The 27,172-nt window shown below is 45.7% G+C and overlaps 1 protein-coding gene across 1 annotated transcript in view; it reads right to left on the minus strand.

Moving 5' to 3' along the window:
* Window positions 1-221: 221 nt before the first annotated feature.
* Window positions 222-27,172, minus strand: part of FAM102A (family with sequence similarity 102, member A) — a 32,332-nt gene continuing 5,381 nt past the window's right edge. The window contains exons 2-11 of the mRNA XM_009572722.1: window positions 12,339-12,459; window positions 11,997-12,026; window positions 8,274-8,390; window positions 7,728-7,774; window positions 4,798-4,955; window positions 3,552-3,656; window positions 3,101-3,290; window positions 2,800-2,921; window positions 1,594-1,663; window positions 222-712 (exon numbers count right to left, since the gene is read on the minus strand). Of these exons, the coding sequence (XP_009571017.1) occupies window positions 667-712; window positions 1,594-1,663; window positions 2,800-2,921; window positions 3,101-3,290; window positions 3,552-3,656; window positions 4,798-4,955; window positions 7,728-7,774; window positions 8,274-8,390; window positions 11,997-12,026; window positions 12,339-12,459 (1,006 nt within the window). The 3' untranslated portion in view covers window positions 222-666. The remainder of the gene's footprint in view (window positions 713-1,593; window positions 1,664-2,799; window positions 2,922-3,100; window positions 3,291-3,551; window positions 3,657-4,797; window positions 4,956-7,727; window positions 7,775-8,273; window positions 8,391-11,996; window positions 12,027-12,338; window positions 12,460-27,172) is intronic.

Raw genomic sequence — 27,172 nt, forward strand, 5'->3', positions numbered from 1 at the left:
GCACTAGCATTTAACCATTTATCAACTCCCATCTGGATTGCGGTAGTTTTCTGAAATGCACTTTTGGGAGGTATTTCCTATGAGAAGAGGATGTTTGGGGATTTGAGGGTAGGAAGGTGAAGTGCACACCATAGCATACCTTGTTCAGTAAAACCGTTGCCTTGGAAGGTGATGTTCCCTTGCAGAGTCAATGGAATAAAGCATCCTGCAAGTGGCCATTTCACCGTGTCACCCACAAGCAGCTCTCGGTTTGGTTAGAATCCCCCTCCCCCAGTGGTTTGAAGAGTTCACAGTGGTATAACCCAATGTTTTGGGGAGACAGAAGCTGAGAAGTCCCCTGTTACAAGTGAACGGGTGGAGTGAGGGATGCAGATGAGCAACATCCTCTAGGACTAAGGATAAGCCCAACAGACACCTTGCGTCTGATCAGAAACAGGGGGAAGGTAGGCACTGGAACAACTGGGAAGTGGAGAAGGGTAATGCCAACACAGGGAAAGTGCATGATCTGGAGTGGTCTCAGAGTAGTTCTGCAGTGCAAACGTATGGGGAGGGGCGTGGAGAAATCCCTTCTGGAATGCTGCATGAAGAGAGGTAAAGGTTGGCATCCATGTGGCAGCGGACTGAGTAGGGGGCCTGTTTCCAGCAGCTCTACCCTGTTCTTCACATTTAGTGGGTTTCAATCACCACTGGCTCGTAAACTCCAGATGAGACCCTGGAGAGGCAGAGGGGGAGAAGAGGAGAAAGCCCGGTTATTTTCCTCAGTCACTTAGAGCAAGCAAGTTCTTATTCAGAGCTCTCCACTCACAACATCGCCCTCTAACCCCGCACAAAATACTGAAAACAACGAGTCAGTCTGGCGAGAAGTCAACCCTCGTAACACAAAACAGACAGCTACGTGGCAAGCTAACACTAGAGCACTTGAAAGAGCTGGGTGTAACACATGAATCCTTCTAAAGGACAGAGGAAAGGGGGAGAGTATCCTGCGCAAAGAGCCAGCGTTCCCAGCTTTGCTTTGCTCCCAATTTTGCCACCGACTTGACACATCTTTGCATTACCATTATTACTTTTTTTTTTTAACCTCAAAAGGTGCTATAAAGGCTCAAACACAACTAGCCAAGACACTGTACTAAAAGCTATTGTGGCAAGAAAAAGTTTTATTTGTTCAGAAGCCTTTCATGAGAGAACAAGCCCTCGACAAAGACGGAGGAGGCAGGGAAAAGGGACAATAAACCAGGTTGCTGCAGTTTTGCTGCACGCCAGCAGGAGGCAAAGCTCCCTGCCTTCAGTCGGGTGCAGGAACAAACAGGAACCAACCTCTACCATTTTGTCCTTTTACTCCTTACATCTGTTCTTGGATCTAACAACTAGGATCACATTATCCCTCTGAGCTCCTGCTGAGAACTGCATTCCTACACCAGTGCAGATGTAGCCTGTCACCAGAGGGATCCCAGGGGTGTTAATGTGGGAATAAAGCCACCACGTTGCACATGTTTAGAAATCTCTCCTGCAGCAAAAGGTGAAAGTTTCCTGAGTACAAAGAGCTGACTAATCTCTCTGGAGTGCCTCTGTCTGCCAGCCTTTCAGGAAGCCTACCTGTTTCCCAGCTGAATACCACTCAATGTAGTCGTTCCGTCTCTGCTCACAAACAACCTCAGGTTACTGTCTGCAGATAGGAAAGGAAATTCGACATCAAAATCCAGAACTACCAACGGCTGCCAGGTGCTCCCCTCCCAGATGCATTACACAACAGTCAGCACGGGAACAAGCGCGTTTCTGGGAATGCATGTGCACACTTTCTGGTGTTCCCACAGTAATAGAGCCCCTGGGAACTCCCATTCTTGCTCTGAAAGGGAGCCTCATGTACAAATCAACCACAGCATCAAGCTTTGGAAGAGTAAATGCAGAGAAATTAATTCAGTGATACTCCTCCAGCTGCTTCTTTTAAGGCAATTCCATTGATGCAAGTTCTTGGTCAGCTTAAACACATCTGAACATGTGAGATATGGAGCCTCATGCTGCTTTTGTAGGCTCACTGGAGGAGAAACTCAGCCTGTTCTGCTGGTGAGAGACGGCTACATTCAATCTAGTTTTAACCCATGCTTGAGTGAGGTGTAAATTCCCATATGATAAGAACACTGCCATATGCGATGATTTAAGGTGATAACTATAGAAGTACTAATAACAAGCTAGGCTCAGGTTTAAAACTTATCGAAAAACCTCAACTAGATGAAAAAGATTGATTTCTAGGCTAAACCGGAAAATTAGAACAAATGTAGTGATGTTATTAGTTTTCTTTTAACAGATGCTGTGACTGCAATGGAGAAAACCCCTTCTTAGGCTCTCAGACAGACCTGATCACCAGCGCACTGTGACCCATCTTTCTTCCCATTTTTTTGCAGAGACATGCTGTTTCCCCTCCAGTTGTGCTCTCCTACTTTAACAAATACCCTTGGGCTGACCCTGGATGAAGGCCACTAGAGCAGTGCAGACAGCTGATGTAACCGATTTCCACTGCACTGAAGAATCAGTATTTTTCCCCCTCTCATCCTGTATGTTTGAGCTACTCTTCAGCCTCTGCTGTAGTGTGTAGAACAGCAGCAAGTGCTATTTCCTAATGGATGTGCAGCTCTCAAATCCACATGATTTGTTTACCTACCATAGAAACACCTAGCAAGCACTGAAAGCAAATTGCTGTCAAAAGGAGAAGGGAGTCCACGGCAGATCAGATCTGACTATAAAAGCTTGGCAGCCTTGCTAAAAGAACAGCCAAGACCTCCCCTTTGAGACTCATCCTCTCACCTTCGGTATTGCTGACATCTGTGAAGTCCTGACTCTGCATTATTTTCTCCACTATATCATCAGCATCGATTCTGGTGTCATCCACTCGGGTTGGGTGACTCTCCACTGAATCCTTTTTCCTCCTGGGGAGAGAAAATGAAGGGAAAACTTACTCAGCTTTTCAAGACACAGACTTCAGAGGCTTCCCTTGGCAATAGCCTTCTTCTCAGCAGCTACAAACCAATCAACCACCGCATGAAGACAAAGGAGTAGATTCTGTCTTGCCTTCCCAGAGAAGGCACTTTGCTCCTCAGCTACCTACCGTGAGGGTCTATCCAGCAGAAGGGCTGGTCTGGGGGGGCGAGGTGGCTTCTCTAGTTTGTGGTCCCGCTCTCCCTCAGGACACTCCACCGTCATACTCAGCCCTCCGGACGCACTGCTGCTGGTGGAGGTATTCCGGCGATGGGTCAAGTCAGACATACTAGAAGAACGGGAGTGCTCCGTGCTGTAACCTGCAAAACCAGAGTGATTACAAACCAGATCTTCCCCCCTTCCTGGCAGCACAGTTAACAGGCAGGGCAGCTTCAGACCAGCATTTCTGCTCCCCTATACAGAGGTTTAGACATACATCTATGTCATCTGCAGAGACTAAACAGGAGACTCTGATATTAAAGGGCAGGGTGAGAGAGATGGCTGCAAATCACTCTCACAAGAGCTTGTTGCAGGAAAGAAAAAGGGATGGTGCTGGCAGAGCTGTGCAGATCAATGGTTACCGGAGATCTTGGACTGCTGGCTGGCGTAGCTGGAGTTCCGCGAGTGCCCCGAGTGGAAGACTTCCTCCGGGCTGGACAGGTTCTGGTCCGGTTCTTCTGGGACACCTGCCAAGAAACAAAAGGGTACTCCACTTACACCGTACCCAAGCCAACACACTGCAGGCAGATCACTTTGGACTGGAGGCTGATCTTGGGACGCTAGATCAAGGAAAGGGCAAGTCTGTTGGCAGAGCCCTGCTGTACAGGCTAGCACAGAGCTTAGAAGCAGCTGGGGAGTAGGGGAGACAACAATGAGCTGCTCTGTCAAGCTTATCACTAACTCTAGCATCCAGCGCCTGAATTTAAAAGCATCTCCAGGGGCTTGAAGGATCTAGAAGGACAGGTAGTATCTGAAGCGATCCATAGTTAAAAGCATTAAGCTAAGACTAAGAAAGCATTAAATAGCCACTGGCAGTAAAGTATTACAACCTCTGTTTGGGTGCTTCTCCTGTCTTCCCCTTCTATTACTTGTGAGAGAGCCCATGCCATTTCAATCACATCGAATCTGATACAGAAACTTCAGCATAACCTCTGTTCTTTTGCTATTGCCCCTGCTTGTCTCTCTTGCAGCAAGCTGATCCAAAAGTGCACAAGTGTAACACGTTAGCCAGCTTTTTAAGAAGAGCACTTGCACACTGTGCTAAGTCACTGAGGTGATGAGACTAGAGTGCTATTTTGGTGCAGTTTATCCACCTGCACATTTGGAGTGTGCTGGGAAGAAAAAAAGGCTATGGGAAAATGCAGTGCCCTTGAAAACAGCCTCATAGAGAAGCCAAAGAACTCTGCATCAGCAGCTGGAACAAGGCCATTAGACCTCAAACCAACCTCTAAAACCTTCAAAGGAACTTTTCTAGAAGATAAGTCTAAGCAACAGAATAGCTGAGTGGAGAACAATGTTAAGTGTCATTGAACACAATGGAAAGCAGGGATGAGTGCAATACGTGAATTATTAAATCCCCAGCAAAAAGAACAAATTACTTTATCTCCACTAGCAGAAACATGTGGCAAAGATTCATGCTTCCTCCCCTCAGTTGCACTTAATAGATGGTTTTGTTTTTCTCAATTTTCTTAATGAGCAGAGGGGTGAGGATGAGTGCGGGAAAACATGAAAAATTAAAGAGTTTCTGTGCTTGCAACTGCTGGGAGAAACAAAAGAGTGTCCAGGCACAGCCCAAGCATTGCATGGCTCCAGGACGGGCATTCATACCCGAGCTGAGAATGGCAGTTCTTGGCTTTGTCTGACGCAGAGAGCCAATCGTGGCTGAACTGCTGCTGCTGCTGCTTGTGGTTCCCTCGCCCTTACAGGTCAGCTGCAGGGTAGAGTCCTGTCCTGGTATGGTGATGGATTTGGCGGTGGAAGGAGGCCTGTAATCAGAAGAAGGTTACCAATTGCCAGGCAGGGACCAGGAATCAGCCCACCACGCCCGCAATTCCCACTCTGCTCTATCAAGAGGGTTCCCCCGCCTGCCCCTACCCTTCGTGGGGACGGGGAAGCTGGCAGCCCTCTGTGACTAGCAACACAGCGTGACATTGGATTTTGCTTTCCTACATGCAAGACTCAGGTCTTCCCTACCTCGTACTGCATCTGGACCGCATTACAAGGAAAAGCACGTTTCTGAGGTAAACTAAGGCAAAAAGGGACCATTCAATCATTTATACAGGACAACAGGCTCAGAGCCTGCACTATCCTCCAGAAGACCACCCAGAGCTGCCCTTTTCCCCCAACATGTGTGCAGTGTCCAGTTCGCTTCGCAAACAGGAGCCAGTTTGCTGTTGTCCAGCTCTAAATTCCAGCACCTTTTTGTTATGCCTTTCTGGCTCAGGTCAAAAAGAAACCTTTTATCCCAGCAACGCCATCCCCCTATGAGAATACTTTTACAACGACCAAATAACCTTTCTATTTTTTAACTGACGATTAAACTCCTTTTCAGTGAGACTAAAGTGTTTTTCCAGCTGTCAAAATTATTTTCCTGGTTATTCTGCGTGCTCCCAACATCCCTTTGTAAATGCTGACTGCAGGGCAGAGCGGCGAGTGCCTGGAGCCCCCTCCCTTCCTCCAGAAGTGTTTTTGGGTGGAAGCCATGGCATGTGCAGCGTGGCAAAGTGAGTATTCCTGTTGGAGCCCTAACCTCCCTGTAGCCTGAAGTCTGAACTGGAACTAATGGATCATAGTATGCTTTTTAAGTGAGGAGTGAGAAAGATAAACTTTTATTTGTCTCACTTGGAGCTCTGAGGGAAGATGCTACATGAGAGGACCTTTGCAGTATTTTGGGAGAAAAAAATAAAGCACTGAGAATATTTTATATGGGCAGCCAGACAGCCATAAAGGTTTCAGGAAACCCACAGCATGCCTTCCCCAGGAAGAAGAAAAAAAAACCCTCCCTAATCACGTTATCAGTGATTTACATGCACCCGCGTACTTTAGGGACTTGACTTTGCAGGTTAACAAGGCCTTTACAGCCTTAATCAAGCAAACTGTTTCTGCAGCAGCTGTCGGAGCAGCCCGTGGGTCTGACAGCTCAGGCTGCTCTGCCTGCTCTGCCCTCCTGCGCCTCACCCAGGAGGAGAAGGTTCATCTGAGTGCTGCAGAAAGTCAGCGCTCGGAAGAGATTTCCCAGCACAGTTTAATTCCTGCCTAATCCCCTAATGAGCGCCATTTCTTAAAAGCTCTACTGATCAAGGACTATTCTACACGCAAAGCTTCCATTTTTAGCCATTTGCACATCGTCAACATATAAGGAAAAGATGGGAATGACTGCAGAAATCCTTTAAGGAAATTAGGAGGTGTGACTTTCAGACTGACCCTACTTACATTAAATGGATATATATATCCAATTCTGTATAATTTTCAGGCACTCTAACAGTGGGACTTGCTTCCACAGTGAAGGAGCAACAGGTATTTTTGTCAGACATATTACTGCCAGACATCCTAGTACCCTAGATTTAAAACATCTGTAACTGTTACAAAGTTATGGTTCAAGATATCCAAAACTTCTTTATTACACTTCCTTCTGAAGTAGAAATTTTTCAGAATCAGATGACACTGCATTTAGGGTTTGAAAGTCTCAGAAAATGCTGCAGCACTATGAAAAGCCATTCACAAAATAAACAAACCAAAAATTATGCAGCATTTTATAACAAGAATGCAAGCTAATTTATACACTTCAAGCTAGCTCCTAAAATTAGACCTTTTAGCCCAGAATACCACTACTACAAGAGATGGCCTCAAGGTAAAGCCTTCTTCTCTCATAGTGTTGAGAGTCAACACAAAATACTGGTATCAGCACACGGCAGTCCTGTATAGTCACACACCTTACAGCACACTGAGGCAGGCTGGCTTGGACTGCAGAGTCTTGCAACGCTATACTGTGGTATGAAGGTACATGTTGCTGATGTATTTGATCCCCCAACAATTCTTTAAGCAACAGAACTGCTTCATAGCTTAACTGTACTTACTCTTTCCTATCACAATGCATTAAAAAAAAGTACATGATTGCAATTTCTCTGCTAATTAATACAAATTGTGAACCTGGGTCCCTGTAGAAGAAAAGGAAAACTAAAATGTTTCAGCCTTGCGGTATTTTTGTTGCTGTTTCAATTCAAGATCTTTATCCTGTGCGATATGTGCTGAAGTGCATCCACTTCCAAGACTGTTTTCTTCATTGACCTTTCCCTTCTTGGAGGTCAGTGAAACCAACCCCAGAGCTATGAGAAATTCTGTCCTTCACTCAAAACATGAAGTTTGTTATCAACGTCCATTAGTTTCCGAAACCTAACGGACACTTAGCAGGGAAAATACTGGCATAACCAATAACCAAGCTGGGAAAACCAGAGCAGAGAACAAACCAACCAGCAGCACGGGCTGGCTTAGCTATTCTGACTGATTCAACAATCTAGACCACCAGTTTCAAGCCCTCCCCTGTTCTTCCCAATATCAAGGGCATCTTAGAATCATAGAAACATAGAATAGTTTGGGTTGGAAGGGACCTTTAAAGGTCATCTAGTCCAACCCCCAGGTCATCTAGTCCGACCCCCATCTTTTCCCCCCTCCCCATAAATTTTAGTCTCCAGCAGAGAATGGCAAAAGAACCAGGTGTCCTGGTCTGCCCAGAACGGGGCAAGGACCCAGAAACTCACGTTTTGAAGCAGGGGTCCCCCGAAAGCAGGGACATTCCGATTGTGACCTGGAGAGGGGGGACAAGGCACATCGTTAGCCATGCTGCGGCAAGCTCCTCACTTCACAACAGCCAGGAGGTCAAGGGCTAAGTGTAAAGATTAGTAGACCTAGTTCCTTTCCAAAGGAAATCAGCTTCAGGGATTTAGCAAGGTATTTCCTTCCCTGCCCCAAATCACTGGCATCAGTGATCCAAGTTGCAGTGGCTCAGCAGGACACCAGCCTGGCCACCCCGACAATGCACTTAGAACTTTCTTTCCCTCTCCTGTTCACGCTTTCTTTGATGACAAAGAACGCTACCAAGGGTCATCACTTGGCCATATGGATGCCAAGATACCAAAGGGCAACTCTGATAATGGGAAACTTCTCAAGTCAGACTAGCAGCATAAAAACAAAATCCTGTCTCCGTACATAACAGGACCCTCTCTCAGGCCTAGCACTGCACTCTGGCTGCGATCTTTCCAAATTCAATAGTAGGATTTCCACTGTAGCAGCATCAGCTGCCGTACCTTTAGGATGGAGTTATCCTGTCGGGTGTTCTTCGTATCATATCCTTCCAGCAAGCAGCAACGGACAGTGGATCCAGAGCCCGCAAATTCTGCCAGATTTAGATCAGCAAAGCCCAGCTGTAGCCAAGAAAACAATGGAGGGGAAGGGGAGAGAAGAAAAATCATTCAATAAAGGGATATGCAGCGTCACACAGACCAAAGGAAGAGAGCACATCTGCAAGCAAGGGCAGAAACGGGAGCTGGTACACACACAGTCGTGGCTGCGAAGACCCCCTGCTCTCGAGGATGGGCAGGGTCACATTCCTAATCCCAAGCCAGGTGGACACTTGGAGGCCTTCAGGAAGCCAGCCCCGTGTGGAGGAAGGAAGTACAGTAGTGGTGCTGGCCAGGACAGTGTTAACCAGCCCGCAGTCGTTGCATAACCAAGGACATGGAAGGCACTAGGTCAACGATGTGGAAAAAACAGAATCACACATACACAAACATAATAAGGCACTCTTTGTATCGGGCCATCCCAGAATGCAGTGGAGCATGTGAACCAGGAGATGAAAGGATATTGTTACAGAGGAAAGTGACACTGTCCTTAAAAACAAAACTGAGACTTTCAGCACAGCAAGCTGGAAGTCCAGAGCCACGCAGCAGTGCATGTGCCTCACCCCCACAGATGGGGCTGCTGGGCTGGGGAACTGCTGGGGCAAAGTTTCCTCACACTGCTAAGATTTAACCAGCAAGTGGTATGTTTGACAGGCAGAAAGGAAGAGAAGTATTTGGAGAGATTTAGTTGTGAGCCCTCTAAACCTTCTCTAACAAAGGGGAAGCAAATAGGGAAGGTGACAGAAAGTTGAAGATCACAGGCAAATTCAAAGAGGGTACTGATGCCTCTAGAGTAAAGACGAACGCAATGAAGAGTACTTTTGTTTTTCTGCTCTAATTCCTGGTGTATTAATACAGCATTTCAAAGAAAAAGTTACAGCTTCTTTTATGCAGCGTTTTAGCAATAAAAGTCAGTCGTGTCTCATCTAATCTGATCAGGAAGAGATGCTGTACCCCGTATTTGGCAAAACCATCCAAGCATGGAAAGTTTGCATCACTTCAACATACAGGTCAGCTTCCACGAGAACACGGAGAGAAGGTGGGGAAGCAGCAGCTCAGACCTAGCTGTTATTCTGTGCATTGCAGTACATTTCTCCTGCCCTAGTGCTGACAGCTGGATGATACAACCGAACAGGGAGCCCCAAACAGTAGCACCATCCTAAGGAAATGTGGTGCTCTGTCAACTGTGGAAGCTGATAGGGAGTCACAGCACAAACCACAGTCACTGCTGTATGAACCCCAGCTCCCACTGTTCCAAATCAAAAGTCTAAACCACAGTCTGCACAAGATATATGATTCAGGGGAACACAGCAGCAAGATTAGCATAGCTGCTTCCTGCATCCCACTCTCAAAGGGGAAAAAGAGTTGATGGCAAAGGAAAAAAAAAAAGTGTGGGATAGAGCAGGAACCTTTCTTCAGCAAAAAAAAAAAAAAAAAAAAAAAAAAAGGAAGGAAAAAACCCCCTAACTTTTCTCCCTCTTTTCTCCCTTCTTAAGAATTCCCTTAATGCAAGCGTTTCTCCAGCCCTTACTGTAGATGTTCCTCTGTCTCTTCTAGCCAAGGGCTATGCTGCTTGCTGAATATTCACTGATAAGGAAAAAACAGTGAATTTTTATCTCTCAGAGATAAACAGGACAGGAGAAAGCCACAGCGGGAGTTGCAATCCATCACTGCGACAAAACTGGAAGACCAAGAAGACACGGCATGACCACACCAGCAGAACAACATGGCACAGGAGTGGCCCAGACCCAGATCCCTCTTCAACCAATATGGTGTGCCGAGGTCAGAAGCTCTTCTCAGGAAGCAGACTCCCAGTATATAGAGGAAGGATCCCTTAACAAAAGGATGTTTTCAGAGCTAACCTTTCAGAATAGTTTCCTCAGTTTTCCAGCCAGCTGATGGTGTTTCTTCCAGCTCGGGGAGAGTTTCCGCTTTATCAGTCCTTCCTGTTGGCTTCCGCTCTATAACCCCTGACACTGAAGTGACGTTAATGTCAAACCAAAAGGTGCGCGAGTTGATGGAAACTCTGTCCTGAGCACAAACAGCTCCATCACTCTCAGTCCCTGCTGAAGGGGGACCAGGTAAAGAGGGCATTCACAAGCTGCATTTTCCTCTACATCTGCTGCCACAATTGGAGGATTTTTCAGCTGAATGAATATAGTTTAAAAAGGTGAGGACTCATTGTTTAGAATGGGAAAACAGTTGCATGAATATACACCACAGACTTCTGCTAGAAATGTTAGGAATCCCAAGTCAGTCAGTTCTGCCATGAGGACCTGCCTGGAACAAGCCTAGTCCATAGGGCAGGCTTAATCACCCTGTCTGGTGTGACATCCCTTGTCCCCAAGCTGCCAAAATGCTCGGGTCATCTTCTGTTGAATTCTAGGAGAACGCATCTGCCTTCTTCACAGGAGACCAAGCAAGATACGAGCCCAAGAGATGACAAGTACTTGAGCTTTGGTCTCTAATTCTGGGCTGGAGCAACTAGGTCTCTCTCAAAATGCCACTACACACGACTGGAGACTGAGTAAAAGGGAAGTACTTTAGAACATGGCCTGAATAAGAGCCCAGGTTAACTCCACCATGGAGACATACCTTCAGGCTTCCTTTAACTCTGCATTTCCAAATACTGTGGGAAGCTTGAGGATGGACACTGCGGGAGGAGCAGGCTGATGCATTTACTTTGTCTCAGAGGTATGTCTCTTCTTCCAGCTATGCTGCTCTCCTTGGACAGGCAGCTCTGCAGAATGGAGGAATAACCTCCCCCTAGCACGAATTTAGTGAAACAGAAACTGATGGCCCCAGAGACCATGTCCTAATTAGCAACAAAAAAGGAACGGTGTGGGCAGCAACGTTGCCCTCTATCACGCAGCACAGCAGTACATAGGAGTGAGTGCCGTTCAGCCTTCAAAGCCAGTTGCCTCCATGGTCTCAGGAAGGCTATCGATTAGAAAAAATTCTTACAAGGTCATGCGTGACCTGAACATCTGTTTATTAGAAACTAGCAGCAGTGACTCATTTTCAAACAAACATGGTTTCAGGCTCTGCACGAGCTCAACTTCTAAGCCAACATTGTCTCTTGATCCAGCACAAAGAGGAGAACGGGGTGGCCCATTGTCTCTCCCATAGCACAGGCAAGAAAACGGGGGGGAACAAACCAAAACTAACATCCCTGCTGATCAGTTTGTTTTTTGCCTCAATGTCTCTTGTGCTTTGGAAGGCGGTGATTTCTGCTGTAGGTTTCTGCCTGCACTCGTGAGGCAGCGAGGTGCCTACCCCAGCCACAGCTGGCTGCTGTGTTCTGGAGAACAGGAGTCTGTGTTTCTTTATTAGTGAGACGTTGCCAGAAGCCAGAGAGTTCACATCTGACTCAGAACTTCCCCAAAGTTTGAGGACATGCAGATCATCTTCCCAACCCCCTTCTCAAATCCACATCCAGTGTGATCTGGATCATGTCCCAGCAAGCTGATTTTTTTTGGGAAATCACTTAACTCAGGCTTAAACTAAGAACTAATGACTGTCTCTCCAGATTGCTTCACGCAGCAGCCACTAGTTTCTAATGGGTGTAAAGCACTAACAGAAGACAAGACCATCATCACTCTGCCACATTTGCCCTTTCTGTGCTCTTACCTTTGAGTAGGTTTTTCCGCCCTTCAGCTCCTGTAATGGGAGACAAAACAAACAGGAAAAGCAGCTATTTTATGTGCTGGGGAAACAGGGGGAAAGTCTTTACTCAATCTTGGAATTTGCTCTCAGGATTTCACAAACCTCTGTGTCTCAAGGGTTACCACCACCCTGGTCGCTCCCACCCTCCATCAAGAGAGAGTCTCCATTTGAGTCACATCCTGGCCCAAACAATCTTTCCTTCCCACCACTGTCCATGCAATTCTTCTTGCTGCCAAAAAAGCAGCTAGTAACCAACACCAGTACACTGGTAGTACTACCTGCCAGAAGCAGAAGCTAGATGCTCACCTTACGGACAGATACTCGGCAGATGCAGGGGTCCAGGAGTCCTGTGGCTGGGTTGGCACTCATTTTACACACAAAGGTGAATTTCTTTTTCCAGCGGACACAGTTTTCCTGAACTTCCTCTCTATGAGAATGCAAAAAAAAAAAAAATACAGTCTTCAAATAAAGGTACAAAGCCAAATCAATCCCGACTATTAAGTATCTTTTTTAGTGACTGGCAACCTGGCCTGTAAAGATCCTCTACAACACAGCTTGGTCCGCACCACCTGAAACTGCACCACACAAAGGTGTTCCATTAGCATCAAGCTTTTCACTAGTCAATACAGGTAAAATCCACCTCGGTTACAGGGAAGACTAATCAACTCATCAACAGAGTTTGCCTTTAAAACTCTCACAAGCTCTCAGACATTTCCTGCTTAGCCGGTTTAGCTCATTCATTGTCCGGCCGGGATAGAGCCAGCCTCCGTAACCGAACTGGGCTGAAGGTTCACAAGCTTATCTTCCTACAATGTGCCTGTTTTGTACAGCCTCTGTACAGCGAATGTGCTATGTGTCCTGGACAGCGTGTCCCAGGCAGCCATCCTGCTTCTTATGCTGGGACTAAGCCAGCGAGGACGGCCAGCTCGAAGAAGGACAAAAATGCACGTGGAAATGCTCCCGGGTGCATGCAGACAGGACTACACCAAGCAAACACTGTGCTTCAAATCACTGGGGGGGGGTGTGTGTGGGTGTGTGTGTGTTTCAGACTGTAAGGCAGTCTCAGCCAGGGAGGAGGCAGTTTTCCTTGCACAGCTTCTGAGCAGCCTACTCGCATCTCCAGGGTGAGTGGAGAAGTGCATGACTCCAGCATAGCCTGAGCCGCAGAAGGAAGAGAAGAAGCCTTCCCGAGCGCAGGAATCATTTCAGGTATAGCTTTGGCTTTTGCAGACCCCTCAGGGGAAGCTGGATTTCACCCTTCAAAGGAGGCAGGTTCAAAGGAGCGTGAGGGCCCTTCCCCGGGGCTCTGGTTCCCCACTGAGTCTCTGCAGGACCTGATCCGTTTATGGCTCAGAGCTTGGCCCTCAGCCAATTAAGTTCTCAAAGTAATGAGGCCAGGGGGAGGGAAGGGAAGGCAGTTTTGACAGCTATGAGCTAGCAAGTTTGCATCTCGCTCTTATCTCTCCTCTTAGCACAGGACAAAGGGGCAAGGGCACCCGATAAAGTGTTTGCTTTAGCAGGGAAAGGGAGGCGTCCCACCATCTGACCCAGGCATGGTGCGAGCCAAAGAGATCGGTGGCAAAGGGGAGAACGATCAGTCTTGGTATTGCCTCAACTCTCCTTCTGGGAAGGAAGGGGCAGAAGTTGCGCACAGCCCAACAAGCCCTTCTGCAACCTCGAGGTGAGCCCAACAGGACAGATACCAGGGACTGGATCCTGACCCAGGAGGTCCCCTCTAGTCCTCTCTTTTGTCCTCTCTGAATGTGCTGGCCAAGGCAAACACAGAGAACAGAAAAAGAGTAGCTGACAAATAACTGAAACCTGTAATCCTCTCTAATGCAGATAAGGGCTGATCATCCCTGTTTAAAACGTGGGAAAACAGAAGGCAGCAATTCCTTCAAGGCAGTGAACTTAAACTCCTTCCAGACAGAACTAAGGCTAGCTATTGAAGTCATTGAAAAGTGAGACATCTAAGTGCCGAAAATACCTTTGAATCTGGGATTAATTCAAGATGAGATCTGGTTCTCATTGCTCCATTCAACTCACTCCAGCTCCTTCAGACAGGAGAAGAAACGCTTCCAGAGGAATTAAAAAGGCTTTGCCTATAATAAAATAGTCACTGAGCCAGCCAAATTAGGCAAGTTAAATTTCAGATGCGAAGTGCCTTAAACCTGACTTAACAGTAGGTATCTTGAATGACCTAAAGGAAGGAAAACTCAGATACAGATGAAAAAAAGAATTCAACAGAATAGAAAAACGCTTGCGAACACACATGCTTCAGAAATACCAGGAAGGTATATGGGATGCAGACAACACCGAATATTTTAGCAGCATTAGTTGTCTTTAAAAAGGAACTGCTATTTTCTAGAGAGCAAGGCTAATGCTAATTCTGCTAACGACACCAGAGCTTCAAGCCGAATCCTGGAAGGCAGCTACAAGTGAATGATCTTCAGATCAGACAGGTACAACAGCACGTTGCTGCAAACCTCGTTCACAAACACGGCTCAGAGCTCTAACTCCTGTCACAAGAGAATATTTAAGTGACTAAGCTCCAGCTCCCGAACGCCCATCGCATGCGCCTGGCTCCCTGCAGCTGCTTCGTCAGTAGGATCGGCAAGAACTGCTCTAGCGTGCGAGTTTCCTTACTCATGAGTTCTCACTCGTATTACAATGCAGCTATGATTAAGCATCTGCTAGATGCTGTTAAGTCCAATGAAGGCTAATTACTTCAAAACATGGCAAAAAGTACTGATTAGTAATAAAGAGCTCCTTCATAGCTAATTTGCTGTTAGCGTAAGCTCTGCTAACAGACATTCTGCTTTTTATTAAGGATGTATGTTGGCTTTCCAAAACTGCTGTCGATACCACATGGCGCAAGGGATTAGGAAAAGGATTTGGGGGGGGTTATGTTACCCACAGCACCGCGAACACGAACCCGAGCTGCAGGTGCATGCGTAGCTTGGGGCTTTTTATGTCTTCGGAATAGTCTGCACAGGGCGGAAAGGAGTTTACAAGATAAAATGCAAAGCTGCTTTCCAGTCACAAGTTTCACAATCATTCAACAACAACTTTCAACTTTCTTTTTTATTTTAAAGAGTGGCTTTTAAGGGTGGGGGCTGGGTCAGTATCATTACACAAGCAAGCGACAGCACTACTGTTTCAAGCCAAACTCTAAAAAATTAGTTCCACATTTCCAAAAGATGGCATTGTCGGGAAGCGATGGGCTTTGTCTATCCACCTCCCATCAAGCTATCGTTAGGCTGGTAATTAGAGAACACTAAAATAGGGGGAAAAGGCGGACTCAGATGAGGAGCAGTTTTGCATTTAGCCCTAGAATATTCTCTGATGTACAGTTAGGAACCATCACACAGAAACCAAAATCACACAAGAAGCGTGGTGAGGGCTGCACTGAGAGAGGCATTTCCTTCCATCCTAATCACAAGGAACCTAAAAGCAAAGCAGAAACTAACAGCTTAAAACCAGAAGTGTCTAATTTTAAGTTTTACTCTGTATTTGGAGAGCCAGAAATAGATCAGACCAATGACTGGTACTAGGTGCCAATTCAACGGGTCTTCAGAAGTTTTATTTTAAAAAAGCCGTTTGTACCGTTTTGCAAAAAGACTCCCAGAAGGTTGAATCCCTGCCAAGCTAAGCTTTGCCCTCTTCTGACTTGAGACTTATTCAAAGCTGTGTAATTACTCTTCCAGACCTAAATATACCTCCTCAGAATAAACCAATGCAACCCTGCGGCAGCTTTTGTGAAAAGTGGAGTTCCAGAAAGAGCTTCTTGGGCTCTTCCAACCCTGGAGCTGCTCATCTACCTCCAGCTCCTTGACCAGTCAGAAGGGACAGTTTACTGCATCCCCCAGCCACCATCTTACCCTCGAGAAGATTTAGCAGAAAAAGAGCAATTAGAAGATGTTTCACCATAGCACGGTATGAATCCAAGTTACAGGAATGATGCACAGCAGCGACCCACCAGTTTATCTACTTTTAGAGAAGTAGCAGTGTGCTCGGTGAAGCCACTAAGGCCTCTTTGGGTTGGATCTCATGCACAGCCTTACTGCAGCTCTGGAGATAGGTGGAGGAACACGCGATGAACAGATTTTAGAGCAGAGATGTTTACCAACTGTGATTTTAGTGCCATGGACAGAGTAGTACTGTTACAGAAAGCCACAAAGTTCACTATGACTGCAAGTTAGCTAAAGCAAACACTTCTAGAAAAAGGCCACGTATACGACCCATGCTATCTTGGGCTACTGTGAGCCTCTGTCCCACATGAAAACCTAGCTAATGAAACAGCAGGACAGAGATTAAAACTTCTATTTACAGACTTAAAGCTGAGTTGCGCCCAACTGGGTATCATGCTTCAAACACACAACCCGCTGAAACAGTTTTGCCTTGCTGGAACATTTAGAAAAGCAGATGTTTCACTCTTACTTTATGGCAGTAGTCACACATAAGACAGTTAAAAGTACAAAACATCATAAAAAGGCCACAGGCTTACTGGGAGGGCAACGACAACAAAAAATAGCTTTCTAATGCCGAACATTTCAGTAGAGCAATGTGTTTCAGTCTGATGTTTCATGCACGGGAGCAGATGTGGGAAAACCTCAGGCTAAATGAGACAGTATATAGATAAGCGCGCACACAAAGAGCTGCTTATTCAGATTTCCTCCTCATCTACACAAAGAGGGAGGGCGAGCTTTCCTATTTCTGATGCCCAACCCACATGCTCACTGTCCCCCCCCTCAGAGATGTGGATCTGTGTCAGACCCTTCAAGCAGAACTAATCCTCCTGCCTGCTCGCAGCAGACGGTGCTCTGCATCCTCCCCGCTGGTTCACCACTGCACGCAGGAGTGCAACATCACTGAAGCAGCATCTCGATCTGATAAAGCACAAGAAAGATAACACCGTTTTAAAGAGGTCAATGAGCCAAGTCCCAGCTCAGATTCATTTAAGTGCAATGGATTGAAAAGCAGCCCTCGAAGGGGCCCCAAGCAGTGCGTCTTTTGGGGAGGAAGGTAACACAACCTCAGCAATGCAGGTACAATCCCCTCAATCACAGAGAGGGGGGAAAGAAAAAAAAAAAACAAGTTATTTCAGCAGATTGCATCTGAAGGGCAACATCACATACCTTCTACAGCATTTCTTTACACGGCTCTGCTTTCAACTGCAGAGACCCCACCGTTAACACAGCCTCATCTATTCCCCAGCACTTCCGAAGGCTGAATTAGAGCAGGATCACTGACACTCCCTTAGCTTGGCAAAGTCTGGAACAATCCTGTGTTATGCTCCGGAGTTACTACTTTAACCATGTTATCTAGTGCAAAGCTGTATGAGAGACCTTCGGTAAGGGCAAGGAAGAGTCCCTGAAAAACCCGTTTCAAAACTGACTTTCTAAGATGCCCAGGTCAGTAACCAGTATTCACATGGTGCTCACAGCATGTCAAAATTTATATCATCCTACAGACACAGCAGGTCCAGCTACAAACAGAGGGCCTAATCACTGCCTATAAAGCATAGAAAATAAGAATGTGGGTGAAAACATATATAAGAGAAAGTAAGCCTTCATTTAACCATTAACTGGTTTAGATATATGATCCAAAAGCTGTAGGTATCCCCAAACAACAAGCTGAGGACAGGGCACTTCACTGCAGCACACGTATTATTAAAGAAAACTGCAGCTCTAAGGCTTTGCCATCCAGATATCTGGCAAGCAAAAGGAGAGAAATCAATAGCAAACAAGAAGCACCATCAGCAGACAGCACACCAAACAGCAGCACGGGAATGGATCACACTAGTAAAAGCTTAGGGCTGCCATCTTTTTTATCTTGTCAAGCTCAAGCAGGCCAAACACAGCTAGAAAGCAGAAGCAAACACGATGCAGCAACTGGTGCTGGAAGCTCAGTGGAAACGTATCCAAAGAATCAGAGGTGACACACCATATTCCTTAGGAAGCACCATACAGGATCATAAAAAACCAGCTGGATACACAATGCATGGAAATCCAAGACAGTTTAGCCTGGAGACGTCCAAGTGCTTTATGGCATGTTATTTACATGGAGGGGTTTTGCCTTCCCCAAGCAGAAGAAGAGAAAGGGCTGCAACTAGCTCTCAACAATAAAGTTACTCTGTTTTGACTGGGCTTACATCACTGACCAGAACAACTGCCAACCCTAAGAGCTGGACGTCTCCCCCACTGCAAACAACCCAGTATTCTCCAGCTGACAAGTGCTGGTTGTTGTGTAGTAGACATTAGCAGTTATGATGGAAAAATGGCTCAGAGACAGATGATGCAGGCTGTGTTACTAAGAGAACTAAGCAAGCCTTTGTCATTTGAAACAAGTCTTATTTGGATGTTTCACTGCAAGCGTTTTAAACAAGGGTTCAGCAAACCTACTCACAAAATTCACTTCTGAATTCCCAGCAAATCTATTCCAGTGACCCATGCTGGAGAAAGACACCTACCCACATCCTATTCTGCATGTTAGCTTATACCTCTCAATTTAGTTCTTCATTCACACCAGAGGGGAGATACGTATGGGCTCTCTAAATGCCAAATTTGAACACCAATGCTTTTAGAATGAAGCATTTGCACGACCCAGCATTTTTGGGGGGAACAAGGCAAGCTCCAACATTTCTGGAGGGCTTCACCATGCTTGTTTAGTTCTGCCTCACACCAGGAGATGGATGTACATCCGCTCCTGCTGTTCACTGGCACTTGGGGAGGTGGGGGAATTGCGAACAGGGAAGGAGGAGTAGGGGAAAGTCAGCTCAGGAAACTAGATTCCACTTCTGCAGTTAACAGCACAGCTTGCATAATCCCTATTTGACTGGAGAAGAGACAAATACAGGAAAAAGGATTAACAGCAACTGTACAGGAAAGAAAAAAGCTAATGGAAGAAACTTCAACCACAGCTGAGAAACCAAGGTAAGGAACAGTCAAGAGCATTTCACTGGGGGACAGGGGAGATGACAATAGCACCAAGTATGTGAAAGGCAGGCGACGAAAGAACTGGAGCAAAAACAACGAGGTGAGCATGAAATAAAAACAGGATACAAAGAATGACTTAGAAATCCTCCTTAGGAAATAAGCTGGTATCTAGCAGGCAAGTGATTGACTTTTTATGGCTTTAACCTTATTTCCAGAAGAAGCCTATTTCCGTAGAAGCACGGCTTTTGAACTGCATATTACAGTTCCCTTCAAGGCAGTGATCAATCTTGATAAAGGTCCACCAGTACGAGCCAGGGAGTGATAATACCTACTGGAGAATGGGGGTGGCAGTCAATCACCAGTAGAAAACCCTCCAGCATCAGCATTCCTAGTTGTGTATTAACAGCTTCTTTGAACGGCAGTAATTCAGTTATGTCTGGACTCCAGTCACGTGCATCCAGACACGTCTTTTATAAGTGACAGACATGAAATCCTGCACCTCATGCAGAATGTCCCATAGGCAAGAGTTTTCCAGTGCAGTCCGTCTCATGTACTCCAGATCACTGCACTGGGTAACCACACTCTCCAGTGCATCCATGGCTTCTAAAACCTAGCATTGGGGGTTATTCTAGAAAAAAATATTTCCAACCATTCCTTGTATCTAACTCTTAAAACCGTTAAGCTCCTCCTAACATGAACTATGTTAAAAATACTATGAGAAACAATGGAAGTTATTAAAAAATAGCATGCAGCTGGTGACCGAGTGCTACAGCAGAAGTTGCATAACGAAATAAAAATTGTGCCAAATGGAGAAAGAAAGTCACAGAATAATGACCCTTTAAAACTTAAGCTATGGAACAAGTCAGATGAGTTTTGGAAGGGTAAGTAAGGGTGGAGCAGGGAGAAGGCAAGGGGAAATAATTCTAACAGACTCAGCTGCAGAACAGCAAGGGACGTATACATGGATGGCACTTTACAGACAGGACGTGCCCAGCAGAGCCAGTCTGTTTTGAGGTATTTATAATTTACATTCTGCCATCTCGAAGCAGAGAAGAAAAGCCAGACATCAGGAAAACAAGGACAAGAAGGGACTGTAACAGTAAATGCTGTGCAATACATCTACTGTTACACTCTGTGCTGAAGACAGACCAACCCGAAGTAGCACATATCCAAGGACTTCTTGCCACATCTACAGAGCACAAGCTCTTTTGGTCAGAAGCCAGGGATGTGTGCCAGGAGCAAAAACATCACAAGCAAAGAACCACCAAACTCTTAAGTGTAAGGAAAGGAATAACTGGATAGATGACTCAGTTACTGAAACACAAGTCTGTAATAATGTGCGTATTGAACACCGAAAGACGCATTTTCTTTTTTTGAACTCTGATCATGCACTGAGTCACCACACCAACTCCCACTTCTATTGTTCTGATAGACTACGTTGGAGCGGGATTAGCCAAGAACGAACCACGTGCCAGGCTGCCAAGCCCACCACCAGTGCTTTCTTCTCACAAGCAAATTCACAAGGGTTTCAGTTTCAGAAGAAGCAAGAACAGGCCTGCACTGCAGATTTCCCTTGGGTCTGCCCAGGTCAGCCACCAGCTGCTACACTCAGGTTGCTCTATGTTGGTGCTGCCTTCTCCAGTCTGTCTCAGGTATGTCGTTCCTTTGCTCCCGTGGTTGCTCTGTGCTGCAGAAGAGTGGGCTACCTTGCAGTTCACACCCAGCACATTCTGAAGAACTCATCTAACTCTGGGCATAAACACCTTTCAGATCTGATTTTCCACAACTATGACCACTGAACAATCAAACGTGCTCTATGTGAAACAGGCATGGGAACAACTTAACTAAAAGGGCTCCTGAACCCTGACCTATGCTTCCAGCCAAGTCAGCTGGAGTTACAGGGGATGAGCAAACCCAAGCTGGGAGACCTCCATGTGACTGGGGGATGGAGGGCACAGAGGGAGCGAGTGTTCAGGCTCATTACCAAGTTGATTGCACAGTAAAACCCACAAAAATTAAACGAGGAAAAAAACAAGTCCTGACTCTCCCAGGGCCTGTTTGCCCTTTAGACAAATCACAATTCAAATCTCCCCTGTGGTTCTAACAGATAGAGGAACTAAAGCTTCAGAAGGTCCCAAATGCTGCAGAAAAACTCTGAGGTTTGTTCTGTACAGATTCTTGTAAGATTAAAGCAGATTAACCCACCATATTTCAGAAGCAATACGTGTTTCTGTATCACTCTGTAGCTTGGAAAGCCTTTTCACTTCTGGCAGACTGTAGATGTAAAATGAAGATTCACTGATTATCTGTTGCTGATATATTTGTAAACTTTCTTCATCCCCTAAGTGTTAGCTGTCATTCTGAGAGATTCCAGATTTGCCTTTTGCTGACTAAATTTAAACTCCGACTGAAGAAAGCCAGCAATGTAAACTCCAGCACAGAGAACTGATAATATCCCTACCACACAGGGTACAAGAGATGGCTACAACTCCATGATGCAAGAAAGCTGTGTTTGTAAACAATATGCTCTTATAAAGAAAAAAGCAAGCTACCTTTCAAAACAAAAAACCCCATGCCCCCCCAAGATGAGAAAAATCAAGACATAGGTCAACTCAATATTCCAGGGTTTTGCTGGGATAGTAAATCTGGCAAATGAAAACCTTGAAGGGAATCGACACAAGATTAAGAACAACATCCCTGACTCAAGTGATGTACACGGAGACAAATCTTTTTGCCTCTAAGGCAGATTCATGGCATGTGAAGACATACTGATGCCAGAATAGTTAAGTGACATTTTATTGCCAATATCAGCCCTGTTTCAACCAGGAGAGTTTGCCAATATAGCTGTTCCAGAGAAGTCTTTATAGTGCAAATTAACCTGAACATGAGGCCAAGTTCATTTCTGGAATAATTTCATTAATACCATGTGATGTAACATCACTGCAATTTGGCTCGAGTATGCTGAAGAGCCCTTCAGTAAATAAGCTGCCTGAAGTCAACCCCGGTGCTAAAAGTAGGTTTAGTTACCCAAGAGGTAACACCCTACCGTGCTCAGACATGTTCCTCTATGAATCACTTCTATACAGTATACGTTTAGTCAAAACCAATACAATAGTCCAGGAGAAAGCCCTTTATATGTTAACAGCAGCTTTTTCATTCCAGGATGAATACAGGTGTTTTATGATGGTTCCTTTATAAAGGCACCGTTCAGCAGTACAAACCAGGTCACTGGTTTTAAGGACAAGGTCCAAACATGTTCTCACTGAACCTCTGTCCCCTCCATCAATATCTATCACTGTTAGGGTTTATCAGCAAAAAGGCTACTCAGCAGAAGAGGTCTGCAAATTAAAAAAGGCTGCTGAGTAAATCCTGCTGCCCCCTGACTCATCACCACACTGGTGGTGACGGGCTGGGATTTCTAGACCCTGCCTGTCCCAACTCTCCCTTCCCTTTTGCCCCGAATCCGGAGCGTGTCAGACTTGGTAGGATGACATGGTTCCAAGCCAGCAAGAGGAGAGGAGAGAAAGGGGTCTAAGACAGAGTAGTTAGAGCTGCTTTTGCTCTAACAAAAGAGCCACAGCTCCAGGCAAACGCAATTTTCTAAGAAAGACCAATATCTCATGATGCAACTTGTCCTAATCAGAGAAAGGTAATTTCATAAATTACATCTTGGTTAAAAGCAGAAAACGGGAGAGCTCTGCATTTTGCAACAGCAGTCGGTGCTAGTTAAGCCCGTGGGAAATGTTAGCATAGGCTCCCACTGCTCAGCTGCCAGGAGCAGGTTTCTGAGGATCAGAGAGTTTTTACCTTCTCTGTGGCTGTCACTACCAGTTGTATTCAGACACATGCCCTTGATTCTCCCCTACTGAGAGCAAATGACATTGGAGATGTGTATGCATCCTTCTGGAGGGAAGACAACGTGCAGGTTTATTTTGAAAGAACAGACGTACTTGCACGGAAAGCAGGAAAAGCCACTGCTATAAACCTACATCAGAAACGGACCTTAAAGAGAACAGTGGCCAATCAGAGTATGATCAGCTACTCCCAGTACAGCAGAAGAAGAGTATTCAACAAAGCAGAAAAGCAGCAAGTGTAAGAAACAGTTATAGGAAATACACTCCTCCACAACACAGAATTTGCCTTGCGGCAAGGAGCACTGCAGGCTACTGAAGGCAGATGAGCAGCACTGCACTTGAAAGGAATTCAACATTTATGCAGATGCAATTGCCCAGTATTACTGAAGTATGAGATAAAACATAGCAGGCCACTGACAGAAGCCAGGAAAAGAGCTTTCCTACAGAGGGGTTACTGCATAATTAATCTGTAACAGAGGCAAGCAGACTACCTCTTGAATAGCCCTTATTGCTTAGTCTGGAAACAGGATGCTGCGCTAGCTGGGACTGACCTGGTACAGCAAGTCTACGTCAAAGTGTGAACACAAACTATTGCTCCATTCCAGGGCAATGGAGCATTAAGAGATCTGGAAAGATTGCTGAATTACAGATATCCTAGATTCCTCCCTCATATTCTGTGACATGCAGGCACAGCCTAGGCGATGATGGGAAGAACAGGAACTAGCAAGAGAAACAGAAAAAGCATGATGAAAATACAGCCAAGCTGGCAACCTTCTCCCCAACCTATACATACGCGAACAAAAATCCACTGAAAACCATGATACCACACCCAACCTCACCTTTGCTGTTTCAAGCATGGATAAAACCTGAAAGAGTCTAATACAAGGGGAAACAAGTAATTCTCTAAGCCTGAGTTTTTCCAGACAAGCCCTTCCTTCCCCCTCTCCCGGCCATTTTCATTTTTATTTTGATGAGCAATATTATCCCTTAAGGACTGGAAACAAAACAGAGAACAAGGCAATAGGAAATCTTTGGCAGGGTTCACTCTGGCCTCCCCATTTTGTGCTCCTTACACTCACCACTTGCATTTCAGGAGGAATGAAAACTCCAGCTGCAGCGCAGGAGCACAGGTAGGCATATGCTGACCGGTCTTTCATGTGGCAGCTGGCTGAGGGAGTCTCTGTTGATCATTAACCCAATATCCATTAGTGAAACATCTTGCCACAGTCATTTCATACAAAGTTTTATTCTGGAAGCAAAAATGGAGGTATGTGACTACCCCAAAATGAAACCCTGAGGCCACATCCCTTTCAAACAGGGTTTCCTATTACAGGTTCCTTGACCTGCTTTTCCATTGGCAAAGCCAGACTGGAGCACAAAGCTTGGTAATTTCTGAAAGGCTCTAAACAAGACCTTAAATTTCGTTTTCTGCATTTGGTACACTGAATGGCAAGAGAAGGGACTTGCCTCATTGAGGCAAATATGCAGCTCTAGGAAGCTGCAATCCCAAAAAACATTTTCTAGCTTTAGCTGTTTATTTCAGTGAGCACATTTCAGGCTAGCATGCAGCGGTGATGATCTCTGTAGGTCTCTAAAGCTGCATTGCTAGTTAATGCTGCGGCTTTCTAGCCCTTCCAGGACAGTAAATCCATATACTCTCTTCCTTCCTCCCATGTAAGCACCGTCAGTGCTTTCAGGCTCAACAGACAGTTGAGTTAATTTCTTATTTACAATACAGCACGCAGCCATAAAAGTATTTTTAGCTTCAGTCCCACCTCCTACTACAACATGGGACCTCCTTCAAGGCCTCCTCTCACTAAAGTAGTATGATAAATTCAGCCAAAGGAAAGGCATAATCCTGCTCTCTTGCCAGCTCAGCTACTTTCTATCCACAGGGAAAGCATCCGTTACATAGACTGTATATGCTATTGCTTATCTAGAACATCCTGTCTCTTCCACACTTGCCTCCTCCCAATCCTCTAGTCTCCATATGCTTCCTCTTCATTTTCTACCTCATCCCCATAACCCAGTCCCATTTCCTCAATCTTTTCCACATCTTAGCCTTATCAATTGAGCTACATGGGAGACTCAAGAGGAGCACGTGAAAATGACATCCATGAAGATCAGCAATTTCGAATCCTGCAGAACAATTCGCTTTCTTGCTCATCAGATTAAAAATACACCAAACAAGAAGGCTGTTCATCCAGTGAACATAGGCACAACTGTTTGTCTAGTGGGAAGTGCCTTTCAAACCCAGGCACTAAAATGAGATGCCGAGTCTCACTGTATGGTACCAGAGAGATCATAATGCCAAGTCCGGAGTTACGATAGTGATGTGTATCGTGTCTCCTAGCAAGTGCACTTGGCATAATATGAATAAACTGCAAGAAAAAAACAGCCTCTCATCCTGCAGTGTAAGCAGCTGTTACTGGGGTGGGGTAACACATCCAGCCACCTGAAATAACACCTGAAATAATTACCTTTACAGCACGGATTACTGATACGAGGTCACAGGCCATTACAGAAGAAACAAGCAGATCCAAATGTTGGTCCAGGGCACTCCTAAAGGCTTCTGTTTTACTATACAACGAGCCACAGCTACAAAATAATTCCTGACCCATTTCAGAGCAGGCTGTAAGCCCGGCGCAGAGCTGGCAGCCCACAGAGGATGCAGAATATACCCTGTTTGAAAAAGGGAGGCCACATACAGAGCCACATCCGTCTGTCCTTGCACGGATGAGACCTTACAGAGCCAAGCACAGGAGGATGCTGCGAGAGCTCACCATCCTGCTCCGTCAGGCTTGTGAGCATGCAGACTTGCCCTGAAGTGAGGGAGGTTTCTGATCTGAGGGAGACGGCAGGTTCTTTCCCGAAACACTACCAGATGTAGCTTCCTGCAATAAAATAATAATAAAAAATAAATCTGTACCTACCTCATTTATCTAGAAACTGGTACCAGAACAACTTGCCATTGGCAACTTATGGCCTATTAAAATACCAACCACTGTGCAGTGAGACCACAGGCTCCCGAAGGCATGCATGAATTCCTCTGAAATACAGCTACAAAGCTAGAGTCAACACTGATGGCAGCTCAAGAGCACAAAGAATAAACAGACTGGAAGCCATTTAGGTTTTCCCCTGTATTTCAGAAATAAATACATGTCTTAAAGGGCGGGGGGGGGGCACCCTCTCCTACCTCCCCTTGTCCTCGGCCAGAGCTGATAGTATTCCCACCCTGTAAATCAAGCAGGCCACAGGGCCCCAGTCTCAAAGTAGCACATTAATTTCCAATGAGTAATTTTTTGAGCCAAGGGCTGCTTAAGTCACACAGATAAGGCTGTTGCTAAGATTTAGCTGTCAAAGCAATGCCAGTTCAGAATCGGTGATGAGGGGGAAGTTTGAAAGCCGGCTGTATCTGAACATATTTACTGATGCTGTACACACAGCGTATCGGTTACAGCGCTTTAGATTACAGCTCTGGTCAACAAAGCAGCCCCTGCCTGAGCAACAGCAGGCAGAACAGGAGTCAGAGCACAAACAGAGACTGTTCTTTACTCAACAGGATACAGCCCCCACGGCAGGAAAGTTTTAACGTAATTCTGCCCGTCTTGTGACAGGCTCCAACGTGGTGACAGGAAGAGGCAAGTCTGGCACGAAGCAAATCAACCCACCCCAAAGCCTCTACAGTCAGACCCTGCAGGTGTAGCAGCCAGAGCCCAGAAAAGGTGAAAGAAACGTTCCGCAAATTCAAAGTGCAGCTTAAGATGGTTTGTGCCAGAGACCTTGCGGTGCTGTATCACTTCTGCACTTTTTCCAACACCCTCAACTTGCCAGAGGTTAAACGTCATCCACTGCTTCTGCTCTCACGACTTTCATCTACATTTAGCTACACTGCTGGAATGAAACCCCTTTTTATCATTTTTGCTGTCTAGTTTCTCTATATTTGTTTCAGAACGCAAGCGGTGCAGATACTATGCCTTAATATTATCTTGAACTAGGCTATATTTTATTGCAAACCATTTCTAGAGGCTGTATTCAAATGCCTCCTCCACTAACACCCCCAGCCCACTCCTGAGGCTGCAGCTCAGAAAGAAGGATGTTAGCATGTGAAGCTGCTCTGGAGCATTAAAACTCACTCTCTCGATCTGTGTATTAGGAATATATTTATACATAGGGAAGGTCTACATTTTCAGACATGTTTGCAAAAAAAACACTTTTAAAATACGTTGTCACACCACGTGCTCTAGCAGAGGATAGAGCCAAGCGCACGTCGTCCGAAAATATGGAACTGGGAGAACAGTTTAAAGCCACAACCAAGTTCCTTTCTCTACTACACCCTGGCAATCCC

The sequence above is a fragment of the Fulmarus glacialis genome, unplaced genomic scaffold, assembly GCF_000690835.1.
Source record: "Fulmarus glacialis isolate BGI_N327 unplaced genomic scaffold, ASM69083v1 scaffold40272, whole genome shotgun sequence".
Lineage (NCBI taxonomy): Eukaryota > Metazoa > Chordata > Aves > Procellariiformes > Procellariidae > Fulmarus > Fulmarus glacialis.